This window comes from Schistocerca serialis, chromosome 5 (assembly GCF_023864345.2).
Source record: "Schistocerca serialis cubense isolate TAMUIC-IGC-003099 chromosome 5, iqSchSeri2.2, whole genome shotgun sequence".
In the NCBI taxonomy this organism is placed as follows: Eukaryota; Metazoa; Arthropoda; class Insecta; order Orthoptera; family Acrididae; genus Schistocerca; species Schistocerca serialis.
Window position 1 is genome coordinate 494,662,070 of NC_064642.1, and position 22,762 is coordinate 494,684,831.

At 38.4% G+C, this 22,762-nt stretch overlaps 1 protein-coding gene across 1 annotated transcript in view; it reads right to left on the reverse strand.

The window, feature by feature from the left end:
- The window catches only part of LOC126481022 (RNA polymerase-associated protein CTR9 homolog), a 108,889-nt gene that overhangs the window by 15,889 nt on the left and 70,238 nt on the right, over positions 1-22,762 (reverse strand). The window contains exons 13-18 of the mRNA XM_050104483.1: positions 12,901-13,017; positions 10,804-10,949; positions 8,775-8,982; positions 8,115-8,344; positions 7,116-7,251; positions 5,371-5,516 (exon numbers count right to left, since the gene is read on the reverse strand). Coding sequence (XP_049960440.1) covers positions 5,371-5,516; positions 7,116-7,251; positions 8,115-8,344; positions 8,775-8,982; positions 10,804-10,949; positions 12,901-13,017 — 983 coding nt within the window. The remainder of the gene's footprint in view (positions 1-5,370; positions 5,517-7,115; positions 7,252-8,114; positions 8,345-8,774; positions 8,983-10,803; positions 10,950-12,900; positions 13,018-22,762) is intronic.

Sequence of the window (22,762 nt, forward strand, 5' to 3'; positions counted from 1 at the left end):
CGTGCTGCCGTGTGCTGATGCCATATCACAAACAACAAAGACTTTCATGGTGTTGAGCCAGGGTTAAATGGGAAATCAAAAGGCATTCCATGGTGTTCTGCAATGAGTCTTGCTTCTGTTCCAGTTCTACACCAATGTGTTCTCAGATGAGCTAGTGAAATGTCACACAGGATGCAACAATTCTCGAGACTCATACCTCTCCAACTCCTGTCATCATGGTCTGGGGAGCTACTGAATATGACAAGACTGACTTGATAATTCTTTAAGGGAGGCCGATGCTTGCTATCTTGTGACGAGAATAGATAACCCTGCTGTCACTTCATAACAAGGTGGTTGTTGTTGTTGTGGTCTTCAGTCCTGAGACTGGTTTGATGCAGCTCTCACGTGCTACTCTATCCTGTGCAAGCTTCTTCGTCTCCCAGTACCTACTGCAGCCTACATCCTTCTGAATCTGCTTAGTGTATTCATCTCTTGGTCTCCCTCTATGATTTTTACCCTCCACGCTGCCCTCCAATACTAAATTGGTGATCCCTCGATGTCTTAGAACATGTCCTACCAACCGATCCCTTCTTCTAGTCAAGTTGTGCCACAAGCTCCTCTTCTCCCCAATTCTATTCAATACCTCCTCATTAGTTATGTGGTCTGCCCATCTAATCTTCAGCATTCTTTTGTAGCACCACATTTCGAAAGCTTCTATTCTCTTCTTGTCTAAGCTATTTATCGTCCATGTTTCACTTCCATACATGGCTACACTCCATACAAATGCTTTCAGAAACGACTTCCTGACACTTAAATCTACACTCGATGTTAACAAATTTTTCTTCTTCAGAAACGCTTTCCTTGCCATTGCCAATCCACATTTTATTTCCTCTCTACTTCGACCATCATCAGTTATTTTGCTCCCCAAATAGCAAAACACCTTTACTACTTTAAGTGTCTCATTACCTAATCTAATTCCCTCAGCATCACACGACTTAATTCAACTACATTCCATTATCCTTGTTTTACTTTCGTTGATGTCCATCTTATATCCTCCTTTCAAGACACTATGCATTCCGTTCAACTGCTCTTCCAAGTCCTTTGCTGTCTCTGACAGAATTACAATGTCATCGGCGAACCTCAAAGTTTTTATTTCTTCTCCACCGATTTTAATACCTACTCCGAATTTTTCTTTTGTTTCCTTTACTGCTTGCTCAATATACAGATCGAATAACATCGGGGAGAGGCTACAACCCTGTTTCCCAACCAATGCTTCCCTTTCATACCTCTCGACTCTTATAACTGCCATCTGGTTTCTGTACAAATTGTAAATAGCCTTTCGCTCCTTATATTTTACCCCTGCCACCTTTAAAATTTGAAAGAGAGTATTCCAGTCAACATTGTCAAAAGCTTTCTCTACAAATTCTAGAAACGTAGGTTTGCCTTTCCTTAATCTTTCTCCTAAGATAAGTCGTAGGGTCAGTATTGCCTCACGTGTTTCAACATTTCTACGGAATCCATACTGATCTTCCCCGAGGTCGGCTTCTACAAGTTTTTCCATTCGTCTGTAAAGAATTGGTGTTAGTATTTTGCAGCTGTGACTTATTAAACTGATAGTTCGGTAATTTTCACTTATGTCAACACCTGCTTTCTTTGGGATTGGAATTATTATATTCTTCTTGAAGTCTGAGGGTATTTCGCCTGTCTCATACATCTTGCTCACCAGATGGCAGAGTTTTGTCAGGACTGGCTCTCCCAAGGCTGTCAGTAGTTCTAATGGAATGCTGTCTTCTCCGGGGGCCTTGTTTCGACTCAGGTCTTTCAGTACTCTGTCAAACTCTTCATGCAGTATCTTATCTCCCATTTCATCATCATCTACATCCTCTTCCATTTCCATAATATTGTCGTCAAGTACATCGCCCTTATATAGACCCTCTATATGCTCCTTCCACCTTTCTGCTTTCCCTTCTTTGCTTAGAACTGGGTTTCCATCAAAGCTCTTGATATTCATGCAAGTGGTTCTCCTTTCTCCAAAGGTCTCTTTAATTTTCCTATATGCAGTATCTATCTTACCCCTAGTGAGATAAGCCTCTCATCCTTACATTTTTTCCTCTAGCCATCACTGCATAGCCATTTTGCACTTCCTGTCGATCTCAATTTTGAGACGTTTGTATTCCTTTTTGCCTGTTTCATTTCTGCATTTTTATATTTTCTCCTTTCATCAAATAAATTCAATATTTCTTCTGTTACCCTAGGGTTTCTACTAGCCCTCATCTTTTTACCTATTTGATCCTCTGCTGCCTTCACTATTTCATTCCTCAAAGTTACCCATTCTTCTTCTACTGTATTTCTTTCCCCCATTCCTGTCAGTTGTTCCCTTATGCTCTCCCTGAAACTCTGTACAACCTCTGGTTCTTTCAGTTTATCCAGGTCGCATCTCCTTAAATTCCCAACTTTTTGCAGTTTCTTCAATTTTAATCTACAGTTCATAACCAATAGATTGTGGTCAGAGTCCACATCTGCCCCTGGAAATGTCTTACAATTTAAAACCTGGTTCCTAAATCTCTGTCTTACCATTATATAATCTATCTGATATCTTTTAGTATCTCCAGGGTTCTTCCATGCATACAACCTCCTTTCATGATTCTTAAACCAAGTGTTAGCTATGATTAAGTTATGCTCTGCGCAAAATTCTACCAGACGGCTTCCTCTCATTTCTTAGCCCCAATCCATATTCACGTACTGTGTTTCCTTCTCTCCCTTTTCCTACGCTTGAATTCCAGTCACCCATGACTATTAAATTTTCGTCTCCCTTCACTATTTGAATAATTTCTTTTATCTCCTCATACATTTCATCAATTTCTTCGTCATCTGCAGAGCTAGTTGGCATATAAACTTGTACTACTGTAGTAGGCATGGGCTTCATGTCTATTTTGGCCACAATAATGCGTTCACTATGCTGTTTGTAGTAGCTTACTCGTACTCCTATTTTTTTTATTCATTATTAAACCTACTCCTGCATTACCCCTATTTGATTTTGTATTTATAACCCTGTATTCACCTGACCAGAAGTCTTGTTCCTCCTGCCACCGAACTTCACTAATTCCCACTATATCTAACTTTAACCTATCCATTTCCCTTTTTAAATTTTCTAACCTACCTGCCCGATTAAGGGATCTGACATTCCATGCTCCGATTCGTAGAACGCCAGTTTTCTTTCTCCTGATAACAACGTCCTCCTGAGTAGTCCCCGCCCGGAGAATCGAATGGGGGACTATTTTACCTTCGGAATATTTTACCTAAGAGGACGCCATCATCATTTAATCATACAGTAAAGCTGCACGTCCTCGGGAAAAATTACGGCTGTAGTTTCCCCTTGCTTTCAGCCATTCGCAGTACCAGAACAGCGAGGCTATTTTGGTTAGTGTTACAAGGCCAGATCAATCAATCATCCAGACTGTTGCCCCTACAACTACTGAAAAGGCTGCTGCCCCCCTCCAGGAACCACACGTTTGTCTGGCCTCTCAACAGATATCCCTCCGTTGTTGTTGCACCTATGGTACGGCTATCTGTATCATTGAGGCACGGCACGCAAGCCTCCCCACCAACGCCAAGGTCCATGGTTCATAGAGGGGGGGAGGGGGGGGGGATAACAAGGTTACCAAATGGTAATTCATGCAGGATATTGTAAGACCCCTATCTGCAGTTCATGCAAAAAATGCCTTGAGGATGTTGAAGGTTCTAGACTGGCCTGCCCAGTCCCCTGATTTGTCACCCTTAATGCATGGCTGGAACGCATAGGGAAGTTTCCAGCCATTAGTCTTCACAAACCTATACAGCAAGTGTTTCAGGCATGTAAGAAATTCCTCATGATGACAGAGGTTGTTCGCTTCCAAACCACAAAGAAAACATGGCTCTGGGGATCATGCTTCATTCTACTACTGATACTTATAATGGACATCATTTCCTAGTATAATGAAAGTTTTATCATTTTGTATCTGTTATCTGATGAACATCTTCAGAAAATATGATTAATTTGGACTGATTTTTCATGGTGTAACACTTTCCATTCCTGTTAGTTAGCTTCTGTACATTTTTGCAGACACTGTAAAATGCCAAGAAAATCAGTGTAGAAAGCAGTATAATGAACTGCTAACTGAAGAAAATTTGTAAAACAAGGATATAGTGTAATTTCGAAACTATCTGTTGAAGTTATGCTGGAACTCGTGAACAGTACTAACTTCTTCCAGTAATTTAGTGACAATAACATGAGTAACTCAATGGAATGTTACTTCTCAGGAAATTAAATTTTGGAACTGCATTTTCGGGAACATCCAGAATCACAACATAAGAAATATACTGGATATTAATACAGCAAAGCATAACACAGTTCATATAAAACAGCATATCTACAATTTTTAAAAAGACAGTTCATGCCCTTCTACCAGTGGAAAGTTACAGTTAACTGGTGTTGGGGTATCTATTTTTTGGCATAAAGGTTCTCTGGAATCACCTTAAATTTTAAGAATAATGATTTAACAGTACCCATTTGTTAGAAGAATTTTGCTATAGAAAAATGCTCGTAATCCTTATCTTATTTGGTGGCGTGACCTATTCTGTTGTAAGAGAACAATGGTCAAAGAATCTTGAATCTTTAATCTTAATATTCTCTGGATTCAGGCTATTATTTTTCATTCCTGTATTTTAATTATCTACTAACTTACTCGGATGCTAGTAACAGAGAAAACTGTATTGCCAGTAGCTGACTTTATTAAACTTCTGTAAGTACAATGGTTGTGCAACGGATATAAATAAAAAAAAAAGCAAGAAAATTAGGAAGTTCACAGTTTAACAGTCTATCAATGTTGAGCTCATAAGAGGGAAAGCACAAGCTCAGGTTGGAGAATGAAACTGGCCTAGCCCTTCTGGATGAACCATCCCTGTATTCACCTTAGGTGATTTAGGGAAATCATGGAAAGTGTTCAACTTGGAAGAACAGACAAGGAGTTTGAAATAACAGCCTTGCAAATAAATTTAAATTACACACAATGGCCATCCACCTAACTGGATATGGAAACCTCTCAAAAATTTACTGATGAGGAAGCTTTAATTTTACTGTGGTCACCCCAGAGTATTTCACAAAGCTAGTGCACTATAACTGGACAACTCTAGCAAGTTTCTTAAATTTACAGGTACTGACATCACAAAGCTAGTGCACTATAGCTGGACAACTCTAGCAAGTTTCTTAAATTTTCAGATATCGACATCCGATGCCAAAAAATCAATTGATATACATGTGTTGCTCTTCCAGCAGAAGGCACTCAGACTCAAGCAATATATCACTGCTGTATTTTTTCAAACAGCTATGGACAAATCAGCAGCAAAACTTACCCACTAGCAATCTTTAACTGGTGACTGTCACTGTCAGATTCGCTGGTGGAAATTGTAGCTTTTGATACAATACGGCTCTTAAGTTTAGCTGGAATTCCATCGTCGTTCTTCTTTGCCTTTCTAACTTTTGGTTTTGGTTCCCTTTCCTAGAAAAAACATTATTTCGTAAGAAATCACAGAGATGGGTTATCAATTATCTGTGACCTAAATCTAATTACATTTGAGTATTTTGTACAAAGTCTGTAACATACGAGGGTCAGTCAAAAAGTAATGCCTCCTATTTTTTTTTCTACGTTTAATTGTCAGGAAATTTAAATGCAATTACATAGGTTGAAAACCACAACATTGAGGATCATTTTGTCATTTTTCAATGTAATCTCCGCCCATCTCTACAGTTTTGGTCCATCTTTGAACAAGGGCATGTATCCCAGCACGGTAAAAATCACAGCTCTGCTTCCTAAGCCATTGACGCACGGATGTTTTGACGGCCTCCTCATCTTCAAAATGAATCCCACGATGAGCTTCTTTTAGTGGCCCGAACAGATGGAAGTCTGATGGTGCCAGGTCAGGGCTGTATGGGGGATGAGGCAAAACTTCCCATCCAATTTTGACAATCTCGTCAGAGGTGTGACGACTGGTGTGTGGTCTTGCATTGTCATGCAAAAGAAGAACATCTGCCATTGATTTTGTTGGGCGAACTCGCTGAAGACGTGCTTTAAGTTTGTTGAGGGTTGTGACGTATTGAACAGAATTTATTGTGCATCCCTGCTCCAAAAAATCAACCAGAATCACACCCTCTGTATCCCAGAAAACTGTTGCCATAACTTTCCCTGCCGATCGCACAGTTTTGAATTTTTTCTTCCTCGGCGAGCTTGTGTGATGCCGCTCCATTGACTGCCTCTTTGATTCGGGTTCAAAAAAATGCACCCATGTTTCGTCCCCGGTCACAATTTTTTTCAGAAACTCATCTCCCTCCAAACGGAAGCGCTGCAAGTGTTGGGAGGCTATTGTTTTCCTTGCCTCTTTATTCTGATCGGTTAACATTCTTGGAACCCACCGTGCACAAACTTTTGAGTACCCCAATTGTTTAATAATCGTGATCACACTGCCTTTACTAAGAGAAATAATGCGACACACTTCATCTGCAGTCACCCGACGGTCACCACGAATGATGTCATCAACTTGCTGAATGTTGTGTGGAGTCACTGCACTCACCGGCCTGCCGCTCCGCTTTTCGTCAGTCAACGGTGTTTGCCCTTCAGCTTCCTTACAACGACGAACCCATCGTCTAACAGTGCTGACATCCACTGTCACAACACCATACACCTTCTTCAGTCTTTCATGAATGCGTATGGGCGTTTCACCTTCTGCATTCAAGAATTCAATCACACAACGCTGTCTCAAACGAACATCGATGTCGGCCATCTTACAAACTTCTGCTGTGCTGCCACCTGTTGACACAGAAAGTTACTACTGCAGTGGATTGCAGAAGAAGGTTTGAGGAATGGCGCCAAATTCAAATTTTTCACTTAACTTAATTTCTTTAAGTAGAAAAAAAATGGGAGGCATTACTTTTTGACCGACCCTCGTATTTCAATTTAATAAAACCTCAGAAAACAGATATAAAAATAGCCTAGTTTCCAATGAAATATATATTTTCATGAGTGTATTTTTTGTCAAAGGGAAACATTGGCATAAAGTTGTTTCTTGTTTGAAAATATATCATTACATAAAAGTTATCCCACCTTCCGTGGCTTTCGACCCCTTGGAGCCTTTGGACGATCTTCATCAGATCCAGAGCTGTTATCTCTGGCATGTTTATCACGCCGTTTCTTTGTTCCAGGACCTTTCTTCCGGCCTCGCTTCTCTCCATCAAGATTACTGTTCCACAAAAATAACAATGTAATTCAAATTCCATCTTAAGTAAGACTATTTAAATAAAATGTTGAAACACAATGCGGAGTTCTAGAATCTCATTCTGCTGATGTTCATAAGAAGTAAGAGAATTATTAGATAGACATTAGCCTATATGTAAAGGGTATCCTATTTAAATATTGGATTAATGACTCCGACTTAAGCCAATTGACCACTTTGTCAAATGACAAAATAATATTAAAAACATGCGTGATTCTTCGTCTATCAAGAGCAGTCAGTCTGCAGAAGAATATACAACAATAACAGAAAAAGGAAAAATGCAGCGAGATAGAATCAAATAACTATACAGATAGACCATTACTTTCATTTCAACTGTACAGTGTATATTCTTTATAATATATGTTTTTTACCCATATGCTGCAGTTCCAGTACTCATTTTGACACAGATAAGTCTATGATTTAAATGCATATGAACTAAAATTACCATTTAAAAGAAATACTGTCATTAATTAGGTCTGTTATACCTCTATATAGATGGCAGCAAAATAATTCAAAAGCAAATATATTTAAAGCTCACAAAAAGTGAAATTATTTGATAAAACACTCAGACAATGCATACAAAACTCACTATGTCGGAAAATTATAAAAATAATAGTTCACAGAGAGGAACACTTACATTACAAGCAGTACCAAACCTCTTGTACTAAAAACATGCAGCAAGTTTAAAACCTTACCGCTTATATAGACCCTACATCAGGGTTGTAGATGTAATGGTTCCCATGGGCAATGTGTATTAAATATCCACATAAAATATCAGGCTCTGTAAGTAAGGACCAAATTTAATTACAGAGAGAAAAATTGTTACTCACTTCTTTTTACGTTTCTTTCCTTTCTCACGATTGATTTCCCTATCAACATTCCCTCCATCACTTCCTCCTGAATCTGAAACATATACATCAGTCTTCTTCTTTCCTTTCTTTCCAGGCTTTTCAGCTGGCATCTCACCAAAGAGAAGTGCATTCTTTGTTTTTTCTCTGAACTCTTGGCGTTTCTTTAACATCTCCTCCATTTCCAGCCTTCTTTTTTCTTCCAGTTTTTTCTGTCAGACAATAAAACAGGTAACCAATAAAAACCAACTCCTGGAATATTGTAGGTACTATCACTAAAATGCCTGTGGTAAACTGTATAGTAACTATGCATAGTAAATGTCAGTTCAAGAAACTCAATTTTCAGACACCAGCCATTGTCAGACTACATCTATTTTCCAGTATTTCTGCAATCACGTTACATCCAGAAGGCACTTGCTGCTAAGTAAACACTTTTAAGGCAGGAAAATGTATCTAAATATCTATCATTCAGATTAACCAGCCATTTAGAAGAAGAAGAAGAAGAAGAAAAAAGGATATGGATACACAAAGTTTGTCACAGTGATCTCAATGTCTAAATAGAATTTTTTTTAAACTATCATTTCATTTTACAGTGATAATGATCTATGACTGTCCATAAAACTTCTGAATTATGCCTCCTACCTGTTCCTCAACTTGTTTAAGTCTAAAGGCTTCGCGCTCTTCTTCTTGTTTGCGACGCAGTTGTCGTTCTTCTTCATCTACTCTACGGGCACGTGCCACATGATACTGAGCTTGTGACAACAGATCTTGACACTTATTAGCTTCTTGTGCTGCTATGTTAACATCATATCTTAAACGATCTCCATGTACTGATAAGTACTGGAAATATCTGAAATATCAAATTAGTTTTAAGAAATCAAATACGTACCATTTGTTTACAGAAAACCACAAAAACATAGAAGATTCTATATTTACCCCATTTGGAGGAAGTAGAAATGTAAGAAATGTAAGAAATGTGAGGCAGAGAGAGGGGGCAAAAAATTTATATTGGGAGGAAAACTGGAGGAAGGAAAAAAAAGAATGACAGTTTTGAGCACATATGTTCAACACAGTAAAGGTATAATGAGACTCATATGAAGAAGCCGTAAGTGCAGGGAGTAAACATGTGGCAGTATTAATGACAGATGTCAGCTTCAAATTCCTTTGAAGAATGTGTAGAATTCTCTGCTATACAGACACAATTTTTAACAGAATTCACCAAACTGTGCACAGGAATTATTGCAGTAAAGATACTGGTACCTATGGTTATTGGTTACAAGCTTGGAAAAGCAGTTTTGCAAAATCAGTACTTCACTTTTAGCAAAAGGCATTTGGCACTATTCATTCAGAAAATGTATCATTTCACTAACAGTTATGAATTTAGGACTTGCCGATGGCAAATTACCTGCATTATTCACAGGTTGAGGCTTTCAAGAACGTGGCGGAAAGACTATTTAAAAAAAAAAAAAAAAAAAAAAAAAAATCATCCAACCCTGACAGAAAGAATTAGTTGCATACAGGAGGGACAGAGGAAAAAATAACCCTAAAACGGGATACAGCAGAATAAGCATTGCACACAAAACCTCAATGGAACTTCCTAGTAAAAGTTTTGTAGATTATTATGCTTCATTTGAATACAAAATATGCAGATGCTCAGAATTTTTAATGAAAAAATGTTCTTTAACCGTTCAGTTAAAAATGTAATCCTCAGCCTGCAACACACTAAAATTCCTATTGAAAAGGGGCACGGTATGGAGAGATAGATAGATAGATACAGGGAGAGGGGGGGGGGGGGGGGGGGGAGAGAGAGAGAGAGAGAGAGAGAGAGAGAGAGAGAGAGAGAGAGAGAGAGAGATGCAGTGTGTGCCACCACTCAGACAACGACACCAATCAGTGTGTCTAGAACCTCAACCTATATGACAATGCAAATCTAATATTCCAGAGCTCGTTATTATGATACTTTTAACTCACTAACCAACCACCTAGTGTGAAAATAACTCTTTGTGATTCAGACTGATCTCAGAATGGGTATAATGGGATTGCTGAAATTTAACAGCCATGGCCACAATGATGGATCTCCTGATACTACGTATGCCTGTTGTAAGGGATTACTCAGAAAGCCTGTAGTTTTCTCTTGGAAGAAAGCAGTCTGACTTGGCATATTCCCCACTAACCATCCCCCCCCCCTTTCCAACAAAAACACCCTGAATGAATTTTTCGATCTGCAGTGGAGCATGCACTGTTATGAAACTTACAGGCAGATTAAAACACAGTCTTTTCAAGAGCACAAGAGCAGTGTTCATATAGATAATTATCCAGGCACAATTCATGACCCCGGGTATGGATCTTGCCTGGATGTTCAGTCGGTAAGAACACAGGCCATTAAAATCAAGGCTCCAGGTTCAAGTCCCAGTCCAACATACAGCTTTAATCTGCCAGGAAGTTTCACAACAATGCCTGTTTCATCCGTTCAAATTTAAGACATCTTCACACAGTTCAAGAATTTTCAAACTGAGAAAAATACAACAATCTGTAACATGAAAATTTCATGTCCACACTTTCCCATTTTAGGATTAGGGCACCTAATTATTTCTGCTATATGATAATATTATTCTAAGCTTAATTTGTACACAGAATGAATACTCAGAGAAATAATAGGAATCAAAAGTACTTGTGTGATAGTCCAAGCTCATGGACAGCCTGCAACACTGTCTCCAAAGTGGACTTCTGATCTTCCAGAATTTGGGTAGCAAGCCTCTGCAGCACAAGGGCAATATTATAGAGGAGTACTGTATCCTGCGGAGCCACACGTCGAGCCTGAAAAATTGAAATGGTGAGCTGTAACTCTACCACTGTGGTATAAAAAGCTCACAAAACATCAAAACAAACTTAACAACAATGGGTAAATATGCACACATGGTTATTGAAGTCATGAAATATTTTCAGGATACCAACTGCAACAACATACAGTGTGCCTAGTGTGTTTTGAGAAGCATATTATTCTACTATCTTCTGGAGAAAAAATACTTCATTAGATGATGAGAGAAGAGCACATCAGCATATCAAGAAGGCATCATTAGGAAGAAACATATTTATAAAAATTATATCAAGATTTGTACCTTGACTCATATGAACTCGTATTTTCATTTCTGTCTCCACGACGATCATTCCTAGGAAGTATGAGAGAATCATCATCATTGCGATTACATTTGTCCTCCAGATTCGTTTCCTTCAAACATCACACCCAGATGCACATGAGCTACAGTTTTTCTGGCTACTTTTTCTGATACTTTTTTTTTTTTCAATGTTATTTGTAATTTAATTCATCACATAATTACAATGGATCACTTCCATCTGTTATGCACTATCTTTTCCCTTATGGTGCAAAATAGAATAGTATCTGAAGTACATTGTACTTGAGAAATGTAGTTCATCTCTATAATGACAAGATGTTTCCGAGGATTGTTTTCTTACACACATTATGAGAACAATGAATCCTATTTGATATTGTAGAATGCCTTACTGAATATCTCATTTAGGGTAACAGTTCTTAGCTGATAGCAAATTTCACAGGTGCATTGTTCTGTCTCTCTCTTCATGATGGGGGACTCTACAGGCTTTTCAGTCCTTTCAACTGCAATGTATCATCTCTTCATTATAAGTAATGAAATATTATCTGCAGTACATTGAATAATGGATGTTCACTGACCTTGTTGATTTTTACAGTTACTGCCACACACTCAACACAGCCTGCAGAGCCTCAAAAAAGAAGGCACAGAAAAAGACAGCAAGAGAGATAGATAGATAGATAGATAGATAGAGAGAGAGAGAGAGAGAGAGAGAGAGAGAGAGAGAGAGATTTCTGTCACTTCACTTGAATATTAGATTGTATGCTATCAGTTTTCTTCATTAGTCAGGATTACCAGTCTCTTTTTTTACTCACACTGCTGTGTTCTTCCAGATTCCTTGAAAGGTAGTCTTTGTGTTTGCTTTTGTATATCACTGTGGCATATCACTCTTTAAGCATCAGTGCCTATCTTGTCAGTCAACCCGATGGATCCCTCAGGCTAGTCAGCCAGCATAGAGTGTGGTGGCCCGTGACAACAGTGAACAATTTGCCAAATAAATACTGCTGGAACATGTAGATGGCCCAAACAATTGCAAGGTACTCTCTCTTGGTTGAAGAGTATTTATCTCAGACTTTGAGAGAGTACTAGAAGCACAAGCTAGTACCTTTCAGCACCTTCCCGAATTTCTTGTTTTTCCCTTCTGTATTGCTGTCAAGTTAAGATGAAAATTTTCTGTGATTCGAAAGTGACTGTGCTGTATGGCGCAAACAGGAAATATGTTCAGCTGACAGGAACCAGATGACATTTTAATCACATTATTACACACGTATCAACATAAGAAAACAAAATTTCATTGATATCAATGGCACTTGTGTGCCAAGTCAAGACATTTAAACTTTTAAAATAAACTATGAACATTTAAAAATATGTGATACACAAAAGTATCTAAATACTGGTACTATTATCACACGCTTCTCAAACAACTGTTTCATGGACAAGAACTGCTTCAGTGTCTCATTATCATCTGTTGCACTTACACTTAAATCTCTATAATGTCTGGAACAGAGTCATTTATTAATATATGTTTTTATCTACTCTGAACATTCCCACTTTAATTTGTAATCGTATTTTCTTATTAACCCTATCAGAACTTACTACACCTATTCAAGTTTAATCACTAAAGTAGGACCCTTAGTTACCTTAAGAAATGTCATTTTTGCTTCCTTCAGCTTCCCTGCCTTAAAGTAGGCTCTAGCTAGATACTGCAACACTTCGACATTGTGATACTTGTAAAATTTTCTTAGGCAGTTTTCATACTGTAAAATAAACATGACAAATGTTGATTATACACTAGTGTAAAGCTCAATACAATGAGAAATCATTCAATGAAGACATAAAACAAAACAGAAGAATTAAAATTTAACAACCATTCATCAACTTAAAATAATATATTAATTTAGCTATATCAGTATCTTGATCTAGAAAGGCTTGATCTAATTTAAAATCTTAATACATTCAGATATTCACAAATGGGAATAAAAGTTATCAAATTACAAGAAGACAGAGTTGGATAGTCAGTACTCACCTTCAGGATACAAAAGTGAGTACTGCTGATACATACACATAAAATTACAAGAACTTAATAAATATTCTAATTTTCAGTAGCATTATTTCCTTCCTTGCAGAGGAAATAGGGAGAGGTTGGTGAAAGTAAGGAAGGAGGGCAGTTCACTCAAATCCCAGAGAGTGACGAACCTACCAGTTGTGAGGATGAGTGCAGACTGGACAGCAGGCAAATTCTCTGCTTGGGGGAAAAAAAGGGCAGCAACCAGAAGAGGAGGACAAAATGGAGACATACTTCACTGACAGGAAGGGCATATGATGTTATTTCAGAGATTGCAATATTCGGCAAAATTTACAAAGAACTTGCCAATGTGAGCCCATTTATCAGTATGATGTTTCACCTCCTCTGGCCTTTACGCATGCACTGATTCAGCTGGGACAGGGGTTATAAAAGTGTCATATCCTTTCCTGAAGCAAGCTGGCCAACAACTGTTGATATTCTGGTTATTGGCACTGGGACAGAGTTAACATTTGAGCTGATCTTGCACGTGTCCTATCAAGGCACATATGGGGATCTTGCTGCACAGAGGACTACGTTAACATCACGCAGAAAGTTCATAGAAAAAAGTGCCATGTGTGAAAAAGCATTGTCCTGTTGAAAAATGGCACCTCAATACTGTCACAAGAGAGGTAACACATGAGGAGACATGATGTCCATGACATTCCATTTTGCCATCATCAGAATTCCCTCAATCACTACCAGCCACGACCTGAAGTCAAACCCAATGGCACCCCTCACTATGACACCAGTAGTAACACTGCTGGACCTCTCCAAAGCATTGCAGAAAGGGGCCTCTCCCCAGGTCTCCACAATGTTCACCAACTACGGTCATATGGGGTAATATAGAACTGTAATTCATCACTGAACATAATACAATGCCATTCATCAGCAGCACATGTTTCCCAGTTACAGCACCACTCAGCTGCCTGTATTGTGGTGTTAATGGAAGCCTATGCATGAGACAGTGAATCTCTAGTTCGGCTGCTGTTAGTTTCTGATGAATGGTGCGGGATAACACAGAGGTTGCTGGAAGGCCGTTATAGCAGGTGTGGATGTGAAGGTGTTACAATGTGCTTGGCGCACAATATGGTAATCTCCCCTTGAAGTGATCAGATGTGGTTGATTGGAACCATTATGATGCAGTCCAACATCAGGCCACTCTCATATTCAAATGTCCCACAAATCTGCGTAATGCATAATTCCAATAGCAAGCCAAATGGAGGCCCACAAAAAGGCCTGTTTCAAACTCTGTCCAGTGCTGATAACACAATCTTAACAGACTACAGCTGCACAATACAGAAATTCAAGAAACAAGAATTCTCCCCATATTTAGAGTAGCATGACATTCGATATTGCCACCTGAGGCAAATCCATCCTATTGGCCTTTATTGAATTAGAATAGAATCTGTGAAGTCAAGTTGTGAGATGTGTTGTTCACAAGAGTTAAAGAGTCCAGATAAATTCATGGTCTGTACCATTTAAAGTATTGGGATGGTTCCTCAAACAAGGCCATGCCCCATTGGCTGACCAATCGTATTTAAACATATCTGTGTACATTTGTATGTCTCTGTATATGTTTTTTCTTGTATGATGCTCCCAATTTCTATAACATTGTAAAAATGGTCCTTGAACAGCTAAATTACCACCAGCACTACAGCTATAATCTGCTCGAAATTTCTGTGTGGCTGGGGTGAGAGTGGGGGAGGAGGAAGTAGTTAGAGACACACACAGATAGAAGGAAAGTCTGAATGTAAACAGCAAATGGGAGAAGGAACTTGTGCAAATGTGACAGAAAGGTAAAGAAGGAGAAGTGACTAGTGAAACTAAAATCACATAATGAGTTTAAATGTCAACATAGAGTAAAACCTATTTTTAACGAATTTCTGAGGACACAAATATTTTTTTCCTTAAAAAGGATTTCCTCTACATGGGGGTTTTACCAGAGTAAACAGAAGGAGGGACCCAGAATATAGGCAATATAAGTGCTTTTTAATTACAAAATTACCATATCTTGTGCTACAAATGTAAATGTGGTCAATATGTAATCATCACACTTTTCATAGAACACATCCTTTATTTGAAACTTCCTGGCAGATTAAAACTGTGTGCCGGACCGAGACTCGAACTCTGGACCTTTGTCTTTCACGGGCAAGTGCTTGGTCCGCACACAGTTTTAATCTGCCAGGAAGTTTCATATAAGCGCAAACTCCACTGCAGAGTAAAAATCTCATTCTGGAAACATCCCCCAGGCTGTAGCTAAACCATGTCTCCGCAATATCCTTTCTTTCAGGAGAGCGGTCTTCAACAGCAACTGATGTACTGCAATCAGTCTTTGTGTACCTTAAAAACAGTCTGTTGTGTTAATGGAATATGATTTTGCAGGACATAAATCACAAAAGATGCTGGTTTCATCAGTGTTGAAAATGGCTGTACGCTCATAATTTTGTATCAGTTGTGGCAATGTAATGTTCTTCCAATAGTTTACACTTTCTAAGACCTCAACATCACTTCCTCTGTTTACACTTTGAAATGACAGATCATGACTTTTTTTAAAACAATCCAGCCAGCTTTTCAATGCACTGAAATTTCCAACACTGATCTTCATGGAAATTTCATAAGCCTTCTTTCACAACATGTTTTCATTTACAGGAGCTGTCACTTCTCATTCCTTGAACCCACTTTAAAAGAATATTTTCCATATCACCACATGCAGACAAATGAATGGTCTTGCTTTTGGATATGCAGGAAGCAATAGCTTCAGCATTCAAGAACGCTTACTTATTTTCTGGGTATGCCACACATGTACATGCAGATGGTGTTAAATCTTATTTCGTCGTCATGTTGAAAAGTTTTATATTACAATTGTCCCTGATATTCAGGATGATTGTCAGCTTTTGCTGAATTGTAAGATTTCTAGGTTTGCAGCTCATAACTTCACAAAACGGACAATTCTGGCAATTCAATTAAAAATTACACTTTTCACACTTCGTAGAATCAGTAACTGTGATGTCAGGTCATACTAGGCAGGGTGTAAATCTCCTCCTGTTTCATTCAGTGCATCAGCTTGTATCAATACAATAGAAGTCAAGGTAATGACTATGATCTACGGAATGTGCCGACAGACTGAGACAATTACCATTTACTATGTCACGTAACACAAAGTATGACTTGTGTGAAACAAAGAAATCAGAAACTCAATCAGACATCTGCGGAATTGCATAAAAAGTGGATTTGAATTTGCAGTGTTTTTCAGGTTTATTCCTGAAAAATGATAGTTTGCTTAAAGCGGGGCTTGTTAAAAATGGGACAGTGGGGAGGAACGTCATTGTTCTTATGGGAGTTTTGCCACAATCAATGTAAATATTTGTTAAAAGGGGAATTTTCTTACAAGTGGGTTTTGTAATTCAGAGTTTACCTTGTAAGGTGTTTTTTACATGCAAGACAATTCCATTTTTCACCTCCACTGTTATACAATCACTGTCATTTATTTCGCACTCAACTGATTTCAGCAGTTTGTCATTTTCATGAGTGTGTACCTTTCCTTGTTTTTTTTACACTATAACAGCTTGCAAATGTATAGAAATGACAGATACAAGTGATTGCATAGCAGCCAAGGTGGAAAATGGAATTGTCTTTCATTAAATGTCAAATATTCATGGCACTCTAAGCAACAGGGTAGCTGCCAACTTTTGAAAAAGGCTATCAGTAATACTCATGCACGACAAAAAAATCTGACGATTTGCAACATCCCCTGCTTGATGAAAATAATAATACTTCTGGGCAACAAAATACGATAATTAATGCTTTAAACAGGATACTTCAATGAAATCGCATCTACTTACATCATAGGCCAATGATCTGTAGATGAACATAACAATCAAGAAGAAATCCACATTAAACACCAGCAGGCGTGGTGAATATTGGTTCGGAGTGTACATAACAGGACTTTCTTGATAAATTAAGCAGATATGCAATAACTTAAAAGGCTTTACACAATGAAACTTATTTAATGTAACAAAGGAAAGAAATAATATAACACGCACTGCAAATCACATGCTAGTTGAATTTGAAGTCAGAGCTGTTGCCTTTTTAGCTTCCTGCAAAAAGACTTGAGAAAATTTGTCATAACAGGGACCAGAACTCCTGGTCTTCAAAATAGAAAGACTCCACAGATTCACTGGACATGGGTGATCTGAACTTTGTTCTATTTTTCTTCACAAGGCTGCAAACATGTTCGCATTCTGCATTGATATGGGTAAGAATAGAGAGCATTACTCTAGAAATTCAGTTATACTTAAGAAGTCCATTGGCTCCAAGAATTCTCTATATTTGTGCCCAATTGGAATCTCGATTTGCAGCCAAAGTGTCATCTACTTGAAGATCTGTAAACTGCCTCTGAAGCTCATTCACCACCTCATCTGTAGTTTCATTCACTGCCTTGCATAACATGAAAGAGAACTTTTCCAAGAAAAAACAAATGGAAGAAAAATATTCCTCTTCAGTTTGGTCCAACCTAACAACTTGAGCATGATTTAAAACATCATCGTTGAGTAGAAACTTGATGATGTAGTCACAGGCAGTACAAAAGTAGTTTCTCACTGATGAAAAGAAAAGGGATTTATCTGTATCACTATGTTCGAAGTTTGAATGCCAATAACTAACTCATCATCACTTCTCTGATTTTGAATCAGGTTGTATTCAATTTCAAGCAAAGAGGAGCTTTTGACAATTTTACGCTTAACAAATTCGGTGAACAACTGCTATAACAAATCCATTATAAGTTCTAACAAAAAGTGAACTTGAGGGGAAGAAGTCTGAAGGCCAACATTCAATTTGTCCAATACAGGAATAGCCACAGGAAGGAAAGTACCAAAGGCCTTGTTCAAGTTTGAGGACAGGAACATAAACAATTTTTCCTCCCAAGCTATAACAGAAGTCTTACTTTTTAGGATGGGTTTGTCACATCTGGAAGAACATGCTATTCTCTTAGGAGCATGTGTAGGAGCAGAATCAAGAATTCTCTTCTTGTGATACTCTTTGGATCCACTTTGTTCAACTCTAGATATTCTGTAACATATCAAGCTTGCAGAAATTCTTTGGGTACATAATATTACTTCCTCACTGAAGAAAAGATGTGGTTCCCACTGATCCAGTAAGTTTCGAAACATCTGCCTAAAGGTAACCACCTGGTCCATACATGTTTCAGAATTTTCTTTGCCTCTTTAATGTGCAAGTTTTGAAATTTCTGAAGACTTTTTTTCTTTTGATACTCTTCTCTAAGAAATAAAACGCATCAACAAGGACCTCATCCACTTAAAGTAGTAATCTACCAGCATCTTTCTCAGCTGCTAGATTAATCAGCTTAACTTAATCATCACCAACACTTGGTTTAAGAATTGTGAAAGAAGGTTGTATATGTGGAAGAGACCTGGAGACACCAAAATGTTTCAGACTGATTATATAAAGGTAAGACAGACATTTAGGAACCAGATTTTAAATTGTACAACATTTCAAGGAGCAGATGTGGACACTGATCACCATTTATTGTTTGTGAATGGTACATTAAAACTAAAGAAACTACTGCAAAAAAAGTAGGACTTAAAGGAGATGGGACCTGGATAAACTGAAACAATCAGAAATTGTACAGAGTTTCATAGGGAGCATTAAGAAGCGACTGACAAGAATGGGGAAAGGAAGACAGTAGAAGAAGAATTGGTAGCTTCGAGAGATGAAATAGTGAAGGCAGCAAAGGATCAAGTAGGCAAAAAGAAAGGGCTAATAGAAATTCTTGGGTAACACAAGAGATGTTGAATTTAACTGATGAAAGGAGAATGTATAAAAATGCATAAATGAAGCAGGCGAGAAGGAATACAAACATCTCAAAAATGAGATCGACAGGAAGTGCAAAATGGCTAAGCAGGAATGGTTCGAGAACAAATGTAAGGATGTAGAAGCTTCTATCACTAGGGGTAATATAGATGCCACCTACAGGAAAATTAGAGAGACCTTTGGAGAAAGGAGAACCACCTGTATTACTATGAAGAGCTCAGATGGAAAACCAGTCCCAAGCAAAGAAAGGAAAGCAGAAAGGTGAAAGGAGTATACAGAGGGTCTATACAAGGGCGATGTACTTGGGGGTAATATTATGGAAATGGAAGAGGACGTAGACGAAGATGAGATGGGAGATATGATACTGTGTGAAGAATTCGACAGAGCACTGAAAGACCAAAGTTCACACAGGGGCCAGGGAGTGGACAATATTCTGTTAGAACTACTTTTAGCCTTAGGAGAGCCAGCTATGACAAAACTCTTCCATCTGGTGAGCAAGATGTATGAGACAGGCGAAGTACCCTCAGACTTCAAGAAGAATATAATGATTCCAATCCCAAAGAAAGCAGGGCTGACAGGTGTAAAAATTACTGAACTATCAGTTTAATAAGTCACAGTTGCAAAGTACTAACACAAATTCTTTACAGACGAATGGAAAAACTGGTAGAAGTTGATCTCGAGAAGGATCAGTTTGGGTTTTGAAGAAATGTAGGAACATGTGAGGCAATGAAGACCCTATGACATATCTTAGAAGGTAGGTTAAGGAAAGGCAAACTTATGTTAGGATTTTTAGACTTAGAGAAAGCTTTTGACAATGTTGATTGGAATACTCTCTTTCAAATTCTGAAGGTGGTAGGGGTAAAACCCAGGGACCGAAAGGCTATTTACAATTTGTAAAGACACCAGATGGCAGTTACAAGAGTCGAGGGGTACGAAAAGAAAGCAGTGGTTGAGAAGGGAGTGAGACAGGTTTGTAGCCTATCCCCAATGTTATTCAATTTTAATTCTATCAGAGACAGTAAAGGAGTTGGCAGAACAGTTGAACGGAATGGACAGTGTCTTAAAACGAGAACATAAGTTGAACTTAAACAAAAGCAAAACAAGGATAATGGAATGCAGTTGAATTAAATCAGGTGATGTTGAGGGATCTCAAAAACACACAACATTCCACTGCTGCGCTGCATGGTGGTCACTGAAGCTTGCCCAGAGCTTACAGCAACAGAGGACTGATGGCACTTACCAATCTCCAGCTCAGGAACCTGGGGTCATCACGTCTGTACCCAGCAACCAAATGCTGAGACCCTGGGGGGAAACCCCATGGCTCTGAGTTATTAGTAATGAGTTTTGAACGTACACAATAATATTGTTCCTCATCAAATTTGGTTTTGCTTTGGTTAAACATACACCTGCTGCAATATTTCTGTTATTTAGATGAATAACTAGTTGTTAACTAAATTTAGTATCACTTTCTCGTCCTTTTGTTACGGTCTCTGTAAGACCATGGGTAGCACCTTTGTGAATGTTTTCTTTCATCTTCTCATCCCAGAATATCACCCCTTTCCTTCTCTCTAGTTTTTCTTCTGAGATCTTCAGTATCCTCTTCTCTTGCATGTTCCCCTGATGGCACTCCAATCTTTGTCAGCACCCTTTTCTTTTGTTGGTCTCTGGCACAGTGCTAGGCATTTACTTGCTTTTCCAGTTTTCCTTCCCTTTCACCTCGAGTCGTATGTCAGACAAATCCTTCCAGAGTTCCAAAAGAAAATTTCTGTCTCTCATCTTGTCTTCCACAGTATCTTGGTCATTCTGTCTGTATCCATTTACATCACATCCTGGGAATCCTACCATTTCCGGTCTGATTACTTCGTATTTTGTACTTGTAACACAGTTGTTCCCAAAGTTTTCACATCCATTTTCACCAACTCTTTTAGAGTTTTACATCCACACCATGTCTTTCCCAATCTTCTTTATCCTCTCTTGACTGTCTGCTCACTGCTCCCATTTCTTCCTTTTCTATATTCTCCCAGATGTTTAAATTTCGCTATCTTTCACAGGGATCCTTCTAGTCTTTTCCAGCCCACAATGGAATCCAGTGTCTTTGCCTTGTAGGCTATGACCACTCCTACCCTTCTGGCTATCTTGATCACACTGCTGAGTCGTTTCTTTTTATCTTGTTCCCTCTCAATCACTTTAACTATGTTACCTGCAAACAGTCCACTTGAGTCACATTCTCTCTTTGGTACTTTTTCTTGTTTTGTTTGTTACTCTCCACTGTCCGATCACTTCAACCAATGGTATGTTGAACAAAACTAGTGAAAGTCCACCTCCCTGTTTGACACTTGTCTCAGCCTCAGTCTCTTCCATTCCACTATTATCAAATACCCTCCTGATTAGTACGACACAACATGATTCTGTACCAATCTTCAGCATGTATGGTCTGCAGGACATACTGCTGTCTGTTGCCCTTTTATTGTAAATGTAAGGCATACTCTTCTGTCATTCTGATCAACTTCATTTTTAATAATAATGGTTTCACTCCCAAGTTCAAAAAAGAAGGTATATAACCAGATGAACATATATGTGGCATCCTCTGTGCCAATCATTTGAACCAGTATCATGGAGGCTGCTTTGTTGGTATCCAATGGTTGGCACCCTCTGATTCAGTCTAGATTAACATATTGTTATTTTTCATACTGAACTGAACCTCCCTTTCTTTTTCTTTAGCAGTTCAGCTACTCCTTTCTCACAAAATTCATACTGCCTTTCTCCAAAATCCATATTAATATTTTCAATACTAATATCTCTTATCACAACACTCCATCTCACAAAAAGCCCACTAAAAAAACATTACCTTCCTTCAACCTGGCAACTGCCTCCTCTTCCACAGACTTGGACCATGTGGAAAACAGATTTGTTATGTTACAAAACATCTAATTAAATGTAATGTCAATTTTGTGTTCCAAAACTACCATGATGAGCTCATGTGTAAGCATATTCTGTACTATCCACTGAATCTTCCACAGTATAATTGTTATGCTGCCTCCTTACCCCATATCTCTTACCCGTGTATGTGACCTATTTGAAAAACTGTGCAATGCACCATGTCAGTATCATGTTCAGATCCACAATTGGCAGTACACATGCATAGAAGAGAGAATAACATCTGTGAGAGCAGGCAGTTGATTTTAATATATGATTATCTCTTCCCTTTTGGCATCTCCATACTCTTCTGCCACTTTCTTCTCTCATATTTCTTACAATCTGCATTTTTGCCTGTCACGTTTCAAAATTCACCTCTTTTCGTTTATTATTCACAGTTTTATCTGCATCCTATTTCTATTTAATGTGTTCTTTGTTTCAATTTTATGTCTGTAAACTTTTGAGCTTCCTCCTCATTTTCAACCTACTATCTACCAACAGTTCACTATCAGTACTCTCTAGGTTTTAAATGTTAATTAGTCCAGTGTTACGTCTGGAAAGCACATGAACCCATTGCAACTTCTGGATCCTTGTGTTTCTTCTGATCTGTGGCTTGTGGTAATGTTTCCTTTTTTGCAATACCTGTATTTTTCTCCCCTCTTTTTTCCCTTAAAGTTTATCCCACATGTAGC